At 38.2% G+C, this 20,057-nt stretch overlaps 1 protein-coding gene across 1 annotated transcript in view; it reads left to right on the plus strand.

The window, feature by feature from the left end:
* map2k6 (mitogen-activated protein kinase kinase 6) overlaps window positions 1-20,057 on the plus strand; it is a 46,301-nt gene that overhangs the window by 22,389 nt on the left and 3,855 nt on the right. The window contains exons 2-10 of the mRNA XM_038274129.1: window positions 4,433-4,496; window positions 5,518-5,566; window positions 6,016-6,129; window positions 6,951-7,070; window positions 8,297-8,413; window positions 8,506-8,557; window positions 11,773-11,900; window positions 12,191-12,268; window positions 13,109-13,248. Coding sequence (XP_038130057.1) covers window positions 4,433-4,496; window positions 5,518-5,566; window positions 6,016-6,129; window positions 6,951-7,070; window positions 8,297-8,413; window positions 8,506-8,557; window positions 11,773-11,900; window positions 12,191-12,268; window positions 13,109-13,248 — 862 coding nt within the window. The remainder of the gene's footprint in view (window positions 1-4,432; window positions 4,497-5,517; window positions 5,567-6,015; window positions 6,130-6,950; window positions 7,071-8,296; window positions 8,414-8,505; window positions 8,558-11,772; window positions 11,901-12,190; window positions 12,269-13,108; window positions 13,249-20,057) is intronic.

Genomic DNA, 20,057 nt, shown 5'->3' on the forward strand with positions numbered 1-20,057 from the left:
CCTAGAGAGCCATCAGCGTGCCAGCAGACACAGGCACCTCTCATCAGTGTGGAGCATAAAAAAAGCAAGGAGTCAGGCCCTGCTCTTGGGTCCTAGGATGTTCCAGTAGGACCATTCATTCATTTTGCAAATATTTTTCAAAATAGCTTTGGAAAACCAGATTTTATCTCAATATGTAAGTTTTGCTCACTAACTGGGAGTGTGATAGTTACTTAAAAAAATAATATTAACGGATGGAAAGTTATGCAATGTTATCGCTCCTTGGATAGAAGATCTGACATGATTACCTTCGGTTGAGTCGACTGACATCCACACCTACCTGATGGAGAAACCTAGCCATGTATAGTACAGAGAAACTGAGTTTTACTACGAACACACTTAATTAACCATTAGCTAAAAGAAAATATCTGTATTATGAGTGAAATAACTGTTACTCAGTTTCAATAAGTGGCACATAGCATTATGAGAAACCTCTATATAACGCTTCTTAAGCAGACCATAATCCATACTAATGAAAGCCAGTGTTTTATTTATCCAAAATTACCTGATATGAAGTTGCACTGTATATGGGGGCATCATTTTTGCTAGTATTTTCTGTCCGCTCCACTCTTTTTATTATATTTAACCACAGCTAGTGGCGGTTTTTGTTTCTGGCAGTGGCAGCAGGTGTATGATAAAATGTAAAATTGCCTTTACTCCATTGATTATGGTAACCAACAGCACACAGTGAAATTTTTTACCCAACCTTGTGCAGGTTTGTAGTGGCCGCTTCCAGTTCTGACGCAACTGTAACGTCGGCAGAAAGAGTCTATTGTTGCAGTTTTCTCTTATGAGTTTATCTTTACATTTAGCCTTAGATACAATTCAGCTCTATTACCTAACAAAAAAAAATACTCAAGTTTTTTCATTTTTGTTTTACGATGTTGCTTTTACTGTTAGTTTTCTGCGTTAATGATTTTAGAAGATACGACACTCGTTTTTAACCACTTCATATTCCATTGGGTTTATTTACTGTACAAAAAGGGAACATATGCACATGTATTAACATACTTTTAGTAGTTATCAAAGTGCCAACAACAGATCCTTTTCCATTCCCTCCTGGATACCTTAAACCAGCCGTGAGGAAACGAGGACTGGGTTGATCTTCTCCGACCCGGTCTGAGGTGGTTTCAGCCAGATTCAACCTGTGATCCAACAACTCACAGAAAGCGGTCATGGTTAACAAAGCGTACTGCTGCTTAACTGTCAATGCAGCAGAGTCATATGAGGCGAAAACACCTGGGCTGCCAGACCTCCACTTTCTCTTATGTCTTACATTTAGTTAGGATCTGGAGCCAGACACTGCATTTAATCGTAAGTACTGATGGAAGCGGTAAACTGTAGAAGATGAACCTGTTCAAAATTTAAGACACCCAGAGAGGGATGATTGTAACATTTCTTTTTATTTGTAATCATGAAACAAAAAATTACATTTTTACTGGTAGAGTTAAAAAAATGAGAAGCCTCAATCTCCATCTGTTGTTTTTCTGCATGTTATTATTGAACCGAAGATTTTTATATAATATGCTCTCCAGACTATGTTGTGGTTGGAAAAAAAAAGGGCAGAAAGCTTAGCAGGAAGATCAACTGTTCTTTCATCCTGAGCTATGTTAAGAAGCTAAGCATGCTTTTATCTTGTGGTATGCTCTGCTGCCAGTGAAGCCATCCTCTGGAGTCTCATCGGTCTGCCCTCCTTCCTCACTCAGACCCCTGGATTATCGACGTTTACACAAGCAAGCTCAGAAAGGCACAGAAGGGTTACAACTGATATTAGACTTTGCATTTTAAGAGCAATATTTCCGTTTGCATTTTGGTATGTAAAACCTTGGGACTCGCTGCTTTTGTCTTGAGTGCCGTTTGAGATCTGAACCATTAAACGGCTGAAATCCTACTAGGATGTCTTGGTGGAATTGAATGGAATTTGATATGCATTTCTATTGGGGCTGCGGCTAACGATTGTTTTGCAAATTGATTAATCTGTCTTATTTTGTCGATTAATAGATTCATAATTGGATAGCCAAAAGTTCCTTATAGAAGGATTTTTACGAAATTTAAATTTTCCACTTAAGTTCTGGATAGAGCATATTGACAGATGAAAACTATTTTTTTTTATCTTTAATGCATAATGTTTTTTTTATTTTTTACAATTTTGATATAATTACTGCTCCAAGCGGGTCACTCTGTCAGCTAAATGCATGTTTTAGAGTCTCTATACTCCAGTTAAAGATTAATCGATTACAAAATTAGTTAACAATTATTTCAATCTATTAATCCGATTAATTGTTTGAGCCCTAATTTCTATGCTATTCTAGATAAATCTAGCACTGAACTACAAAGATGTAATAATAATAAAAAGCTACTGACTGTAGCTGCAACCCTGGGAGATGAATAGTCTGATTTCTTATTAAGTTTTGGTTTAATTTTGTAACAATTATATTTAGTCTTTTATATGATGGAGAATACATCTCACTAGAGGAGTTTATTCTACTAGAATAAAGTTTGATCTTAAGTTTTATTAGAGGTCTTAAGTTTTGTGTCATCCTTTATTTCTTACAAATATACAAATAAGTTTTTCAGACCCTAATTCTTAGAATACAATCCTGACTTTTATTTTTGCTTTACAGTTATGTATGTCTTTTGTACAGTAATTTAAACTAAAGCAACACAAATTTTCAATGTTTAATAATCATAAATGATAATAAACATCATGTTAAGTAATGTGATTTTCTTTATAGAATTTAAGTTGGATTTAGATAAACTGCTAGAATTTCCCCCTGGTGTAAAAGTAAATTATTTTTTATGTTTTGTTTTTCATTATTTTAAACATTATTTACTAATATAGAGGCTTTAACAGAGACACCTTCAGAACGTTTGTTCACTGCCGAATTAGTTTTAAAATTAAATTCATTATAAGTTTCAAATATTTTATCCAGATCAGAACCTCAAAGGACTTATAAAAATAAAATGGAGGTATACTGTAGAGGTGTGTTCATTTTGAGATAATATTGAATACTGAAAGTGATTGCTCCAAAATTAACACCTATGAAAAAATGTAACTATACTTGATTTTCTACAAAATGGACCTAATTTTTTTTCCACTTGTGGACAAAAAAAAGCTATTTTTAATTTTCATTTTTCCCAAAATGTCAAATGACATGGAAACAAGAGAAAAGAAATGCCACTGTAAATCCAGGCGCAGGGGACGAACATGCAAGTACCACAATGAAAAGCCACATCTGGGTTTCAAACCTACAACCTTCTTCAGCCATAAAATACCAGAGGTTACTGCGAATAATCTGATATCTAGGTTTAACCACATCAAATCACTTTTGAAGCCTTTAGTTTATCATGAAGTGTACAAGTCAAAGCCGTCCATTGGTCAATGTGTGCAAGCAAAAACAAAATCACGGACTATAACAGAAAGTTCATGCATTGTCTGTGTTTTCTAGATTTTTTTTGCCCCGACAAACAAAAAGAACAGACAGAAAGTGTTCCGCTTTCTAAACATTTTTAATCCTGGTTTGCAATGTCTGGTTTTATTATTATGTTATTATTACTTTTGTCAAACCCAAGTTATTTTTGTCACGATTGTGGGTTTTTCTTTTATTAAACAACAGCTACCAAACATTTTTTTTACGCTGTCACATAGCGTGCTTAGCCTCCTGTTCATTTTCCATGCTCTATTCACCACCGACTTTGCAAAGTAGAAACCATGAATGTCCATTCTGCTGCATCACAGTTAAACTCTATGATTCGGGACACACAGAAGTGGCCTTTTCTTGTGTGATTTATTTTGCAGCAGCGAAATTCTCATTTGATCTTTCACAGTTTATCTTGGATCTGGTTACAGGAAACTGTTACATTTACACTTTTTTTTTCAATGAATAGAAGAGCTTGTGAGAGGCTTTGGGTTTGTAAACAGTGAATCTCCAGAAGGCAGAATGACATTACACACAACACAAGCAGTGATAAATCCTTTTTCTTTTTAAACTATTTTTAGATTCACCCGTTTTCTTTTTAAAGATCCATTTTTAACTGTATCTGCAGCACTAATTATAAATACAATATTTTTATTGAGGCATAAATGAGGCACTTTATGCTGTTGGAATTTGTTTGCCGTCTGCCATCTGCAGTATAAAAGTCAAGGCCAATAAAAATAAAAATATTGAAAACTAGGAACAATTTATCAGTAAACTGCTGAAAAACACGAGGCAAAGCTTTCTATAAATATGACTTTATTGGGTTTTAGAAGTGTGGATAAATTTTACATTTAAGATGGACTGGAATGGTTTAATCAGGGATTTTGCAAACAGCTGTGTTAAAAGGGGATTCTTCTTGAACGTTCGCAGCTTTTTGCTGTTCGTCCTCTAATTCCCCTCCTCTCTGTTTTCAGGTAAGAAGAAGCCGGTCCTGAAGCTCTCCAAAGAGGTGTTTGAGCAGCCTGCACCTGCAGCAGTGTAAGACTGTTTTCCTCCAATCCTGCACTGTATTGATCCTTACTTCCTGCTCAGCTCATCTTATCTCAACCCTGTCGTACTGCTGAATATGGGGAAAAACAAATCCACAGACCAACCGGAAGAAATCCTGCAGATCAGCAGGCAGATTTCTGCTTTCGGCTTGTTTTTGATCATTAATACCCGAAACCTCATGTTTGAATGTTTCAATCTTCATGTTTAAATTTAAAAATAATTAACAGTTTTTTCCAGATATAAACAGCTAGTAGGGTTGTCAAAAGTATTGATTATCAAGCACTGTATCTGGATACAAATTTTGCATGCTGTGGATACTAAATATGTGTTTGCATTTATTTATTTTTTAATTTCTAGATTATTTGCACAACCTAAAATAAATATAGTCAAACTGTCTTATATTTGGGTAATTAATTTTACGTTTGTTTGCACACCTAATTAATATAATCTTTTATTATTGAGAAAGCACCCCAGATTAGAAAAAGGTTAGTTTTTCCTGTTAATAAACTATTTTATGCCTTCAGTTATTTTGGCATTTTTTATTTCCATGGTACCAAGTATTGAATATTTTCCTGTTTATCGATATTTAGATTTAAGTTTAGGTTTTAGGTTTAAACTATCTTTTACATTATTTGTGTTTGCTCTTATTGCTTTTTCTTCCACATTTCTATTTCAAATTAGTTTTTTTTATTTATTTTATTTACTTTCTTTTCATCTTTTATTTGCTTCTTTTATAATCATCTTTTTGCATGTATTTTTCTGAAAAAAGGAATTTTTATTTTAAAAATGAAAAAAAAAAAGGGCTGTAAGATGAAAAATTAAGAAAATACTGTTGGCATCCTTTCATCCACTTTGGATGAGTGGGAAAAATATTAACAGAACATTAAATATTTATTTTTGCTCTGTGTTTCAGTCATTGGAGGCCTTTTCTTGCCGTTGTTTTTTTTTTTTTTTTTTTTTTTATTTTGCAGCCTTTTAAAGTCCAGATAAACCAGTTTGTGTTTTTCAGACCCCCCAGAGATTTGGACTCAAAGGCTCACGTAACAATCGGAGAAAAGGTAATTCTGTTTTTTCTTTTGTTCTACCTTTCCTGACCTCATTCAACTTTTCTGTTTGCTGTAGCATCTCACTGTGGATTTACCGTTTATCCACTCTAGCTGGCTCAGAACAGCCTCTGTTGGCTGTAAAGAACGCTCCGGTGGGCATTACTGCTGTCTCTACCATTTCAGATTGTGGGAAAACTGGAATGCTCTTTAATGCCCATCATGCTATAAAAGTGTTTATTTTAAACTCCTCAAATAATAGGAATTTTCCATTGGCAGAAGGGCTAGATTTTTTTTTCTTTTCAAAGAGGAAAAAGAAAAACAGAAGAAAAAAAAGCTTATTTTCCGTCTTGTATGTGAATAAAACCCTAAAGTCAACTGGCAGCTCTGCTGACATGAAGCAGATATTGGTTGTGAAGGGTTCTTCCCCCTCTGACGTTGTCCTCTCGCTGTGTTTGGAGCAGAAATGTGAGGTGAAAGCTGATGATCTGGAGCAGATATGCGAGCTCGGTCGAGGAGCGTACGGTGTGGTGGACAAAATGAGGCACGTGCCCAGTGGTCTGATCATGGCTGTTAAGGTAAGGGAATCAAAGTCACCCAGAAGATCCGATAAAGACTGACTCTGCTTATTGACTTTAGTCACACACCAACTCTAAGCATCACAGGTTACCTTTTAAAGTCATTGATTCTGTTTAAATGTTGAAGGAATGTTTTATTTCACTTGAGGCTGTGCAGAGCAGCTATGTGCAGCCAGTATTTTTGCTCCAGAAGACTGTTGTCTGTATTTAAGTTTGAAGAATGGGGGATGAATTGTCATGAGAGGCATCCTGATTAGACCAGGGTTCAGACAATTAGCTACGCTTTTGCAGAAGTGTTCCCACTTCTGCAAAAGCAAGCAAAGACAGAGATGCGTGATTATATAATGCCAGGTTGGAAAGACATTAGCAATGACCTTCGAAGCAACTGTGCACAAATCAGAAAGGCTATAGGCCAAACCATTTGGAACACATCATTCTATGATAAGAATTATTTGCAAATTCAACCCAAGAACAGATTGAGCAGCGCTTGGAGACATGAAAGAAAAACTGCCAAGGCTTCATATATCTTGTTAAGTATCAGCAGTTATTAAATGGTCTTCTCTTTATAAAAATATAGCTGCACATTTTACATTCATAAAGTTGCAAACAAATGTGCACCAGCAGATGTCTCCAAATTGAAATGTGCTGTAAAGGGCGAGCAAAGCTAATGCTAAAGATAGTTCATACAGCTTTGTTGTTACCTAAGATTTACCTTAATTAGATTTTGGTTTAATTTATTTGGTAAATAAAACATAAACAGCAATGTTAGCATTGATACAGACAGACGTTCTGATGACTCGTTGTATTGGCTGCCATTCCAGCGGATTCGGGCCACCGTCAACACTCAGGAGCAGAAGAGGCTGCTGATGGACTTGGACATCTCCATGAGGACAGTGGACTGTTTCTACACAGTCACCTTCTATGGAGCGCTGTTCAGAGAGGTATGACCACAGTGAAGAATTTATAAGAAGACACTTAGGAAAAAATATCAGCTCAGCTCTTTATAAAGCTTAAAGAATATTTTTAGCTTGTTTTTTTTTATTTTATTTAGAAATTTCAAAAATTGAGCCATTTTAAAGCAACTGATTGCTAGCTGTATGATGGATCTTTAGTTTTAGTTTTGTTTTTTTGTGGGAAGATAAAAAGAATCAAAGAATATTCCGAAATGAAATTTGATGATTTCTGCAATATTCAGATTTCAGTAAAATAACATTATAAACATTAATGTGCAACACTATCCAATTTGAGATACTCCTGTTAATAAAACAATAGGTTTTACTGAGAAGCCCAGCAACGGGAGAATTGAAAATACTTAATAATAAATGAATAATTTTGTTATTTTTAGTCAATATTTCACAGCTCAACAAAAAAGACAAAAGTATTTTAAACTTTTCAGTAGATTGAAAGTTACTGGATTTAAATCAATATCTCAAAGCCTCACCACAAGTTAATAAAATGCTGTGATTTTTTTCCCCCTGCTATATTTAAAGATGGTTAATAATAATAATGTAGGATATTTATATGATTAAACCAAAACCTGTACCTTTAAAGCTAGGATTATCATATTAGGTGTGCAGCACAAACAATTAAAGTCCTGAAGAGATACACGAGACGTGAGACTGAGAGAGGTATCTCAATGTATTTAACCTGTTTACAGCTTTTTTTCAGTTGGCTTATCACATTATAATGCTTGAATTTACAAATACATTCCAGAAAATCGTCATCTTTTTGTATTTAACTGCTTTTACGTTGATGCCTTCTAATAAATTCCAGTCAGACCAGTTAACTACAGTAGTCACCTAATGAGAAAGAACAAGAACAATCTTACCTCTTGTGTTTTGATCCATGGCATCAGTAAGATTATTTCCCTGGGATTTTTAGAACAAAAATAAAAAATTATGTGACAGCAATAGAAAAAAGGAAACCTCAATAGAAAATGATCTTATATTAGAAGAACATATGTGAGCTGTTTCTGCATCCATTGCTGAACGAAAGACTAAATCTGCACCTTTTTTCCTCACATTCTGCCCATTCAATCCTCTTTGAGGGATTTTTAATTAAACTTCCTGCAACAATGAATGAGGATCTCCCGGTATTGCCTTAGATTTTAAAACATCTTGATGGTAGTAAGGCTGCTAACCTCCCTCTTCCTCCTATCTGTTGCCAGGGCGACGTCTGGATCTGCATGGAGCTGATGGACACCTCCCTGGATAAGTTCTACAAGCAGGTGATCGAGAAAGGTTTGACCATTCCTGAAGACATCCTGGGAAAAATCGCCGTCTCTGTGGGTTCATTTCAGCAGCAGCACATGAAAACATGCTCCAAATATTTGTTACACAACACTTGTTTGCTTATAAGCTGTCTTTGTTATTACAGATAGTAAAGGCTCTGGAGCATCTGCACAGCAATCTGCAAGTCATCCACAGAGGTAAGAGGCTGAGTGGAAATCCATTTAACTCTCTGAGATCCTGTCAATATCCAGACAGCCGCTTCCTTCCTTTAGACTATTTCCGGATCCTATTAAAGGATCATAACGGCATCATTATGATTCAGTAAAATTCTGAAATGAGCATCTGGGTCTGCTGAGGAGCACTCTGCAGTTGAATGTCTTTGGTTTCCTGCCGTTGTTCTAATAAACTCTGCTCCTCGGTCAGTTGCTTTCCTTAATGCATCAACACATTTCAAATCTCAAATGGCCAGAATGACTGAGTCAGCATGACCGGACAGGGTTCCTATGCAGTCTGGAAAAGTATGGAAATATATTTGATTTTCCAGACCTAACCTACTATCCATTAGTAACATCGGGATCTCTTCTTCCTTGTTTCATTTATTAAATTAATTTAGTTAAATGTGCCATTCTATCCTACTCTTTTTCTTTCTTTCTTTCCTTGCTATGTGCTTTATAATTAGCCAGGTATTAAGTCCCAGTGTTCACGGGGATGGACGTATTCTGCATCTTCGGCAGGCGTAGACCTAACATAACTGGCAGTGTTGCGAGGCAAGGGCTCAAACATGTACGGCTGTAAGCCTTCTACACCAAACCAAGCTTCTGCCGCCCTGGCGTCCTCTTCCACAACAACTTCGTGCCCGCTTTCCTCCTCTAAATACAAAATGTATTACAAAGGAGACTCATCCACGACCTCCGACACAAAACTCTCCTCCTCTTGCATGTTTCTACTGTCCATAGCGTTCCTTGACAGTGTCGTTTCTAAGTCACCAACTTAGTGCTACTTGGTCCCAATTAGGGATGCACGATATAATCGGCCCCCTATTGGTATCGGCCTGTATCGGCCTTAAAACTGAATATCGGACATTGGCCACCCCACCGATATTTAACCCGATATTTGATCAGTTTCTGAGTTTCTAAAGTCTAACAAAAATACTACTTCTTCTTCTTCCTCAAAAACTTCTTTTTTACAGACTTAAAAACTTCTAAAGACGAGGGAAAAAATATTGATAGATTAAAATATCACAATATCTTCATATGCTGATATATTGCCATTTAAAAACACCATATCAATCTCTTTTACTAATGAAATATTGCTATATGTCATCGTTATGCTATGAAATCCTCCGAAAATCCACGAAATTTTGCCATATTTTTATATGTTGATATATTGACGCAGTATCGATCTATTTTACTAACAAAATCTCACAAGAATTAGCAAAATATCACGAGAGTTGCTAACAGAACGATGAAATTTCACGAGATTTTGAAAGTAAAATAGATCGATACAGCGTTTTTAAAAATCAATTTGATATCAGCATATGAAAATATATTTAAGTATACTTAGTATTTAGTATTAAGTTTCAATGACTACTTATTTTTGTCCAGCTTTAACATCAGTATCGATATCTGTTATCGGCTACATGAGTTTTAAAATATCGGCATATCGGATATCGGCCAAAATCCCAATATCGTGCATCCCTAGTCCCAATGTATTTTCCCATTGGGAACCTACTAGCACTAAGTTACTAACCGGTTGGCAACGATGCTTCAGAGAAACCGGCTACAGTCAAACTTGTTTGCAAACCTTCCATCACAACCACCCCGTCCTGTTGATAAAAGACCAATTACATTCATTTTATTCACTCGTGTAAAGTCGTGCACCACTTGGGAGAATTCGGAAATGCAACAGTTGGAACAGCCCCTTCCCTACGACTTTTAAGTTTCTACCCCAAGACCTTTTAAACTTGTAAGGAGAGACTATAGTTCAGCTAAATGGGTAAGGATTAAAAGGCCAAGCAGCACCTTTCTTACTACTAGGGGGAACTTTGCTCAGCTGTAAAAAATCTATCAAAGACCCTCAGAAATAATTGAAGGTCTGACTGAGACCTAGTGGATTTTCTATTGCCCTGCAATCTCTGTATGCAATTGCTTAATGGTGTAGGTGCATATCCATTAAACACTGAAAAATAAATTTTGAAAGGTTGTAATTTAGAAAATTAGAAAAGTCGGAAATGCCAAATTTAGCCAAAATGTGACAGTGCTGGAATCTGGTTGGCTTTTCACAGAAAACCTTTAAATCCCCATTATAAAGACTAGCTAATGGTTTGAGAGTTCAAAAACATCCCAGCAAAGACAAGTGTTAAACAGTTTCTAATTATTTTAAACACTTTATATTTGATCTAACAGTTTTGCAGATCTTATCAACATGACTCCTAAAATTTAACTGAGCTTCCAGAATTATTCCTAAATTTTCTTGTGATAGTAGCTTAATAGGGACCCCATTGATCCGGATATTCTGTAATGACGTTTTCTTGATTAAAAAGCAAATGCATTCGTTTTCTTGGTATTGAAAGTCAAGCAAGAATCATTTAGCCATGGTAATGAAAGTTTTTCACTGACTACAAATACTGTTCTTGTCCGATGTATAAACAATGGTGTCATCAGCATACTGTACATTTGCAAGTTAACTTCAGGACAAATTTCAGGAAAACTCTTAACATGCACACTAAAGAGGACCGGACCTAAGATAGTTCCTTGTGGGATTCCTGTTACTATTTTACGGAAGAGAGATTAACTATTATTAATGACAACACATTGTTCAGACTGGTGTAAGACGAATGCAATGATTCCTAAAGTTGCCGGCCGTGATCAACCCCTTTGGGGTATTGAGATCCAATAAATATTAAACTTGTATGTTAGATGGCTTAATGGTATAAAAGCATCACTTAAAATTTATAAAACCAAGTACTTTGGTTATTTATGCTTTTTTTTTAAATATTAATACACACGTAGTTAATCTTATTTTGTTGAAATATTTAAACACTAAACCAGTAGTTTGGGTCATGAGCTGAACAGTCTAGGAGCCTCTGCTCTACTGCATAAACATAGATTTATAATTAGCTTGAAATTAGAGAAAAGTTTGTGTCTCTTGTCACCTGAATAACATCCTTGAGTTTGATTTCTAAATTCTTAATTTTCTTACATTTCTTTCACTTGGACTATAATAGTCAACAAAATGTGGGTTCCTAGTCGGCCTTTTACTTTTGAGATATCACCTAGTGCACACTGATATGCATTTGATTTGTCTATACTGCCACTATTCATAATACTTTTTATCGGTATGTGCCGCAGGATAAGTCTGGTTCTCTGTTTTTTGATGGATCAAACCTCTTTTTTCTCTGTTGTTTCTGTAGATGTGAAGCCCTCTAATGTCCTCATCAACACTCAGGGCCAGGTGAAGATGTGCGACTTCGGTATCAGCGGCTACCTGGTGGACTCTGTGGCTAAAACCATGGACGCTGGCTGCAAACCCTACATGGCTGTAAGCAGCATCCTTCCCATGAATAGGAGAGGCACCCTGCTCTGTATTTTTATCTTTAAAACAGATCAACAATGCTGTCTGTTTGTGCAGTTTTAGCAAACTTTTAAGCAAAGAAAAGAACAATGGCATGAAGAGAGATAGGGTAAATGCTTAGCAGTATTTAAGTCAGCTTGATGAACCTTTTTTAAATGAAAATCATAAACAATATACGGTTTCCTCTGAGTTGGTGTAAGACTGGAATTGCGGTTTTATGTGTAACTGTTGTGATCTTTTAATTTCTGCTACCTCAGCCGGAGAGGATCAACCCAGAGACGAACCAGAAAGGATACAACGTCAAATCCGACATCTGGAGTTTAGGGATCACAATGGTAAGGCCTCTCACGTACATTTATTTCTCTTCATTTGTTTATCTCTGCTTGACTTTAATTGTCCAAAGAGAGCTAGAGTTTCTTTGAAGCATGACACTAACAGCAAAATTGTCAAAAGTTTTAAACACCTTTTAAAATCTGAAGAGTTTAGCGTCAAAGACGTTGCTTTCCTTAATTACATCAGGTGATAAGCGTCACTGCACCAGTGAAGCTTTGTCAGCAAATGTTTCGTAGTATATATTATCCTTTGAAGGAAATGATACATGCAAAATGTTTTACGTTGTTAAAGATATCACTGCTAAATTAAAATCTTCAGCAGCTTTAGTAGAGAAGTTTGCATGGCCTGTTTTCAATGTTTAAAGTTTTTCTTGGAGCTTGAAAATAAGACAAGACCAGGAAAGAGACCTGCTGATCAGGCTTTTTATTTGTTTGGTATTTTGTGGGACATTTAGACTTGATGGTAGGCAGTTTTTACCGCCTCTGACACTAACACGTTTTATTATATTTCCATCATTTTGGGGTGGGGGCGTTACAGTCTAGGCAGTAGAATGAGGACCATTTTTTCAACTTCACAATCAAAATGAGAACCAATTGTTGTAAAGTGTGGATATTTTGCTGGTCCTCATAAGGTCTTTTGCTAATGTTTAGTTTTAGGGCTAAGGTGACAATTGGGTTAGGGTGACGTATGCATTGGTAATGGTTAGGTTTAGGGTTAGGGCATAGAAAGGGTTGAAAATGACTAAGAATCAATTAAATCAATGGGAATCAACACATGGTCCTCACTACATATAGCAGAACAAACATGGTTGTGTGTGTGTGTGTGTGTGTGTGTGTGTGCAGATCGAGCTCGCCATCCTGCGCTTCCCCTACGACTCATGGGGAACGCCCTTTCAGCAACTGAAGCAGGTGGTGGAAGAACCTTCGCCCCAGCTTCCTGCCGACCAATTCTCGCCGGACTTTGTGGATTTCACCTCTCAGTGGTACGTCTTTATGTTGCTCTCTTCTTATCCACTTCAAGGAAGTGCAAAACGGGGAGAAAAAAAAAAGACTACCACAGATCAGACAGTAAATCATTGCTTATTGTGTTTTCTGTGATAAAATGTATGCTTTTATTTCTTCATAAAAATGTATGTTTGGCTGGAAGTAATTTAATTTTACATAATAATAGAAACAATTTTAATACAGATAATAAGTTAGACAGGCATAAAGACCCAAAGAGGGAATCCAGAAAAATCTTCACCTCTGATTTTACAGGTGAATGCTATACATTTTCATCAAAACAATACGTTTAAAAAATAATACATCTGGAGAACTTTTAAATGTAGAATAAGTTATTGTTATTAAGAAAAATGCAGCATATATATATAATTGTTTTTCTAAATTTAAACCGGTCTGAAATATAATATATGTGATTATGATGGCAACCTCAACAATAGGATTAGAAGGTTGGAGTAATTTGAGACCCTAGCCTAGCTCTTTGATAGAGCTGAGAAAGGCCTTAATGTCATTGCTACATTTCTCAGATGCAAGCCAACATAAGAAAAGAGGCAAAACTAAATTTAACATCTTTTAGGCTTTTGGGGTATTGCTTTTTTTTGATGCAAAAGGACTCAGAAGCCAAACGAAGGTTGTTGCTTTATTTTATTCTTGAAGAGTTAAGGAAATGTTTGTGAATGTTAACAATTAGCAGCAATCTGCTGGCAAATGGTACAGAAGCAGTGTGTGTGAGGGCACAACCTACTGGATGGGAGGGGATAAACTTGTGGCTATCTCTTTTAATTAAGATTAAATGTTTAGTGGAGGATTTAAGTGAATCTTTGAAAAGACCGCCCACTCCATAAAAAAATAAAAAATGCACATGCACAACCCTGTACACGCTCCCGAAAGGTAACACCTATTAAACGCGTGCGAGAGCGTGTACACTCTGTTTAAAAGTTGCTCTTTGCATCGCTCATACGATCTTACTTTCCAAAAGAAGATTTTTAATTTTTCCACTATGTCACACTCACCACCGGTAGGACAGCCTTACGTAAACATATCACCAGAATGACTGACAATTAGGAGGACCACTTATTTTGATGATCCACCCGGAAAAATAACATCCTTCACTATACCTTTAAGCTTTATTCACAGAGGGAGTAGGATGAATATCACAGCTGTCAGCTTCAGAGAAACTCAGTAAATCCCTCCATATGTTTAGGGCCCATAGCTAAGAGGGAAGCCAACATTACAACAGTTACCGTTACTGCCTTTTTGGGAAATCTGATATGCATATACACTCACCGGCCACTTTATTAGGTACCCCATGCTAGTAATGGGTTGGACCCCCTTTTGCCTTCAGAACTGCCTCAATTCTTCTTGGCATAGATTCAACAAGGTGCTGGAAGCATTCCTCAGGGAGTTTGGTCCATATTGACATGATGGCATCACACAGTTGCCGCAGATTTGTCGGCTGCACATCCATGATGCGAATCTCCCGTTCCGCCACATCCCAAAGATGCTCTATTGGATTTAGATCTGGTGACTGTGGAGGCCATTTGAGTACAGTGAACTCATTGTCATGTTCAAGAAACCAGTCTGAGATGATTCCAGCTTTATGACATGGCGCATTATCCTGCTGAAAGTAGCCATCAGAAGTTGGGTACATTGTGGTCATAAAGGGATGGACATGGTCAGCAACAATACTCAGGTAGGCTGTGGCGTTGCAACGATGCTCAATTGGTACCAAGGGGCGCAAAGAGTGCCAAGAAAATATTCCCCACACCATGACACCACCACCACCAGCCTGAACCGTTGATACAAGGCAGGATGGATCCATGCTTTCATGTTGTAGACGCCAAATTCTGACCCTACCATCCGATTGTCGTAGCAGAAATCGAGACTCATCAGACCAGGCAACGTTTTTCCAATCTTCTATTGTCCAATTTCGATGAGCTTGTGCAAATTGTAGCCTCAGTTTCCTGTTCTTAGCTGAAAGGAGTGGCACCCGGTGTGGTCTTCTGCTGCTGTAGCCCATCTGCCTCAAAGTTTGACGTACTGTGCGTTCAGAGTTGCTCTTCTGCCCACCTTGGTTGTAACGGGTGGTTATTTGAGTCACTGTTGCCCTTCTATCAGCTCCAACCAGTTTGGCCATTCTCCTCTGACCTCTGGCATCAACAAGGCATTTCCGCCCACAGAACTGCCGCTCACTGGATGTTTTATCTTTTTCGGACCATTCTCTGTAAACCCTAGAGATGGTTGTGCGTGAAAATCCCAGTAGATCAGCAGTTTCTGAAATACTCAGGCCAGCCCTTCTGGCACCAACAATCATGCCACGTTCAAAGTCACTCAAATCACCTTTCTTCCCCATACTGATGCTCGCTTTGAACTGCAGGAGATTGTGTTGACCATGTCTACATGCCTAAATGCACTGAGTTGCCGCCATGTGGTTGGCTGCTTAGAAATTAAGTGTTAACGAGCAGTTGGACAGGTGTACCTAATAAAGTGGCCGGTGAGTGTAAGTTCTAATTGTTGAAAGTAGCAAGGCTTTCGGATTTCTAACAAATATTTTACATTTAAGCCCTATTTCTAGATTGATTATAAGTCTGAAACAATAAGCCAGAAAAGATGATGTGGTTCCAAAACAATCTAGGTTGTGATCCCCAAAAAACCATGCCAGAGTAACAGCCCCTTTAAGATATATGTAGAAAAAATATTAACCCTGTATTTAACATGTGGTATTAAAATGTATTTTTAAATGACATTTATTTATGTCATCATTTAAAAGGCAGATATATGTTTTGCTGTCAATGATTAGTTATTTGATTGTGTATGTTTATAATTTTATGGTATATTTTATTATTTGATCATGATGAATGAATCATTCTTGCAATAATTTATTTGCACATTTATTTATTTTATGGTATTTTTTTTATTTTGCTTTTTATTTTGGCCCTCCATACTTCTCAGAGTAATATTAGAGGGTTTCCCCCCCCCCCCCCCCCCCCCCCCCCCCCCCCCACCCACCCACCCACCCAACCTGGAAAGCTGTATTGTAGAGCCTGTGGGCAGAGATGGTCCTGAACAGCCTCTCTGTCTGTGGAAACCAAGCTTGTTCTTTGAATAGTTTTTATAAAACCAAATGAATACTTTTTTGTTGTTGTTGCTAGTTGTTAAATAGCCTCCATTACCTAACACATTAATATTATTTTTTTTCCTCTTTTACTTCTACTTTCTTACTGCGTGATCACACAAACGGCACATCAGTTATAATAAAATAAACAAGAAAAACTTTTTACTTACCGTATTTTCACGACCATAAGGCGCACCGTACTAAAAGGTGCAGTCTCAGTTATGTGTCCCATTTCTGTATTTAACACACACATAAGGCGCACCGGACTATAGGGCGCGTTTTTTATATACCGGTACATGTCCTCTACTACCTTTAAATACCTCTACTGCGTATTTAAAAATACAGCGGTAGCAAAACTGAGTATGACTGTGCTTTATTCATGTATTTATTACAAAGTATTAATCAAACCTGGCAGCTGGCCGTGAGACAGACACATCGCAGATGACAGAGCGCTGTGATCACTCCTAAATTAACTTAAAATCCTGAAACCTGCCGACGGAATTTGTTCGCTTTTATTACCGGTATCCTGGTGCCTGCAGCTAAAATTATTTAGATGAAAAACACCTGCCAGCAGCCGCGGTGAACCTGGAGGCTGCCCAGCCTAGAGGCTGCTGTTGAAGGGATTTCTGCTGTCGGTGCACCGCTGGTATGTGGGGGTCTGAGCGCCTCCGACAGAAATAGATAATCTGGATGAACTGACTGCAATTATGAAGTTTTCAGGTGGACTTTCTCACTTAAAAACATATTAAAACTACTTTATTCCCACTGATCACAGCAAATATAGCTGCAAGATTTAGATTATTTAGATGAAAAAACACCTGCCAGCCGCTGCGGTGAAGAGGAGGAGACCCGGCCCAGAGGCTGCTGTTGAATTAAGTTTTCAGGTAGAAAAATAGAGCGGGAGCAAAACTGAGTATGATTGTGCTTTATTAATGTATTTATTACAAAGTATTAATCAAACCCATCAAAGTCATCATCCTCTGTTTCTGAATTAAACAGCTGCGCTAAATCAGACATGCCAATTTCCCCTTCTTCGCTGTCAGAGTCACTTTCTGTGCCGGGCGGCTCCTCAGAAATAATGCCGGCTTTTGCGAAAGCTTGAACAACAGAGCCAGCAGACACGTTAGTCCAAGCATCTACAATCCATCCGCAAACGGTGGCGTAACTTGCCCGGCGCTGCCTTCCACTTATCCTGAAACTGTGGTCTCTGTCGGTCATCCATCGCTCCCACGCCTCTCGCAGCCTTACTTTGAACGGCCGCTTCACACCGATGTCGAGCGGTTGAAGTTCCTTTGTCAGACCCCCGGATAACGGCGAGCACAGCGTTCATTTGATTCATCTTTTTTTCACATCGGCTGTGAGATGGGCACGCATGGAGTCACAGATTAACTGCGATGGTGATGCGTGGAAAAAAACACCTGTTCTCCTCACATACACCTGCCTCAGCCACGCTTTCATCATCTCCTCATCCATCCAGCCCTTTTCATTTGCTTTAATATGTCATCAGAGCGCTGTGTCTGTCTCGCTGTCAGCTCCCAGATCAGCTTCTCTGATTGGTTGATGCGGCGCGTCCAGCAGCAAAACTTCAATTTTTCCATCTCGAGCAGCAGCAGCGCGTTGGCGGTGCGTCAGATGCTTAAACGCTCCCGACGCGCTGCGCCTGCTGCTCAAAACGCGCTGCGGGACCTTTTGCTGCACCTATACGCGCGTCAACCATTGACTTTGCATGTAAACTCGCTGCTTCTGCTGCACCTGCTGGGTCCGGTTCACACCGATGTCGAGCGGTTGAACAGCGAGCACAGGGTTAATTTGTTTCACCATGTTTTTCACATCAGCTGTGAGATGGGCACGCATGGAGTCACATATTAACAGCGATGGTGATGAGTGGAAAAAAAACACCTGGTCTCCTTACATTCAGCCACTCTTTCATCATCTCCTCAATGAGGTGGTCTCAAAAGTCGCAGTTACAACACACATAGGGCGCACCGCACCAAAGGGCGCACCGCACATTTTGAGGGGAAAAAAAGACGTTTAAGTGCGCCTTATAGCCGTGAAAATACGGTAATCTGCTTTGAAGGCAGGAAAACACGACACAAAACGCGACACCACACCTCCACGAAAGCCAATCAGCATCCAAAGTGTATTTTAAAAGGCCTCCGATACGCACCTGTCTGCTCCCGTGTGCGGGCGGTGAACTTAATTCAGATGACACCGTTTCAACCCACCTCCAGCCCGTCCTCCACCATCGTAGCTAAAGTTTCAGCAGAGTGTCTTGCTGCATTCGCTGTCACATCTTATCAGGTCCGACAGTAGACCGCCATGTTGAGCCTTGTTCTGTCAGAGGTTTTTTCCCAACAGGGAGTTTTTCCCTCTCCATGTCACTTCATGCTTGCTCATCATGGACAGGTTCTATCAACCTGTGTTATCCTACTGGACTTCCATCTTCCAGGTCCCTGAGTGAAGCTCTAGTATCAGCTCACACAGTCCACTGGATCTCCCCATAAAGCTCAGCAGACCGTCTCTCTAACCACTAGTCTACAGACTGACCAACTTCATCTGTCTCCACTCCACCACCAGTTTCAGGCCTGGGGGGAAACAGCTATGTTCTTTACTATCAAATTAAGCGCTATGTTTCCCTCTGAGGTCTAAGCGCCAAAGACAAAGTAATTGTATCAATAAATTTCTCCTAATTGTCTTTTCTCTTCGTGTGAGTTTTTCAGATTGAACTTCCAGCCAATCACAGCAGAGCAACCTGTTCCCCTGGCTGCTGCTCCAATGTTGTTAGCAGCGTTTTGAATGATAAACACATTCATTTTGAGTCTGATTTGGACCCGTCTCTTTATCCCCCGATGTTCATTTTTAAACCTGCCGCCACTTACTTCCTGTCATTGGATGTGTTTCCCCCTTTCTCAGTTGCTTGGATACAGATGCATGTATTATGGTAGCTGCAGGATAGTAGAGGGAATTTTTTATTAGAAAGGAATAAAAGGCCTGGTTTGTGTCTTTTTACATTTTTTTTCAAACAAATAAACTTACTTGCCATTTTCTGTTTGGAATTAGTTTAAATCAGCAACAAATCAGGATATATTATAATTTATATTCTTAAAATGAATGAAAGTGTGTCTTCTCAGCCTCAAAAATAACTTTTGTCCTCAGTTTGTCCAGCTGAAGGTTAAGTAAAAAGGATTTGATGCATAAAAAGTACTTTAATGCATGGGTTTAATGCATGGGTCTTATTTATGTTTGTGAGGGCCTGTCTTGACCTTCTTGCATACGTCAGTGTAAATCGTGATTTATTTTTTACCCAAATCCACTTGTGCATCAGCTATCACCTGTATCTAAATTGGCAGAATGTCCATTTTGCACCATTCTGCTTTGCTCAGCTGCCCCTTTCCTCCATCAAAATGTGTTTTTATTTGAGTTTTTTTTTCCCCATTAGAGATCTGTGACATTTTTTTATCAACCTTTTATTTGAGGAGAGAAAACACTTTTTTATTTCTCCGCTGCACAATAACATATGCTGACAAATGGCTCTTCTTGGGTCAAAGCTGTTCATTTTATGTATTATCTTAGTTTGAAGTTTAAGTAAAACTAAAAAAAAGAAGAAGAAAATTATGACTGTTTACAAATTAATATGCCTTTCTCTACTAGAGAATTCTTTCTCTGAAGTTAAAGATG

The sequence above is a fragment of the Cyprinodon tularosa genome, unplaced genomic scaffold, assembly GCF_016077235.1.
Source record: "Cyprinodon tularosa strain WSP-4 unplaced genomic scaffold, ASM1607723v1 ctg90, whole genome shotgun sequence".
NCBI classification, from domain to species: Eukaryota; Metazoa; Chordata; class Actinopteri; order Cyprinodontiformes; family Cyprinodontidae; genus Cyprinodon; species Cyprinodon tularosa.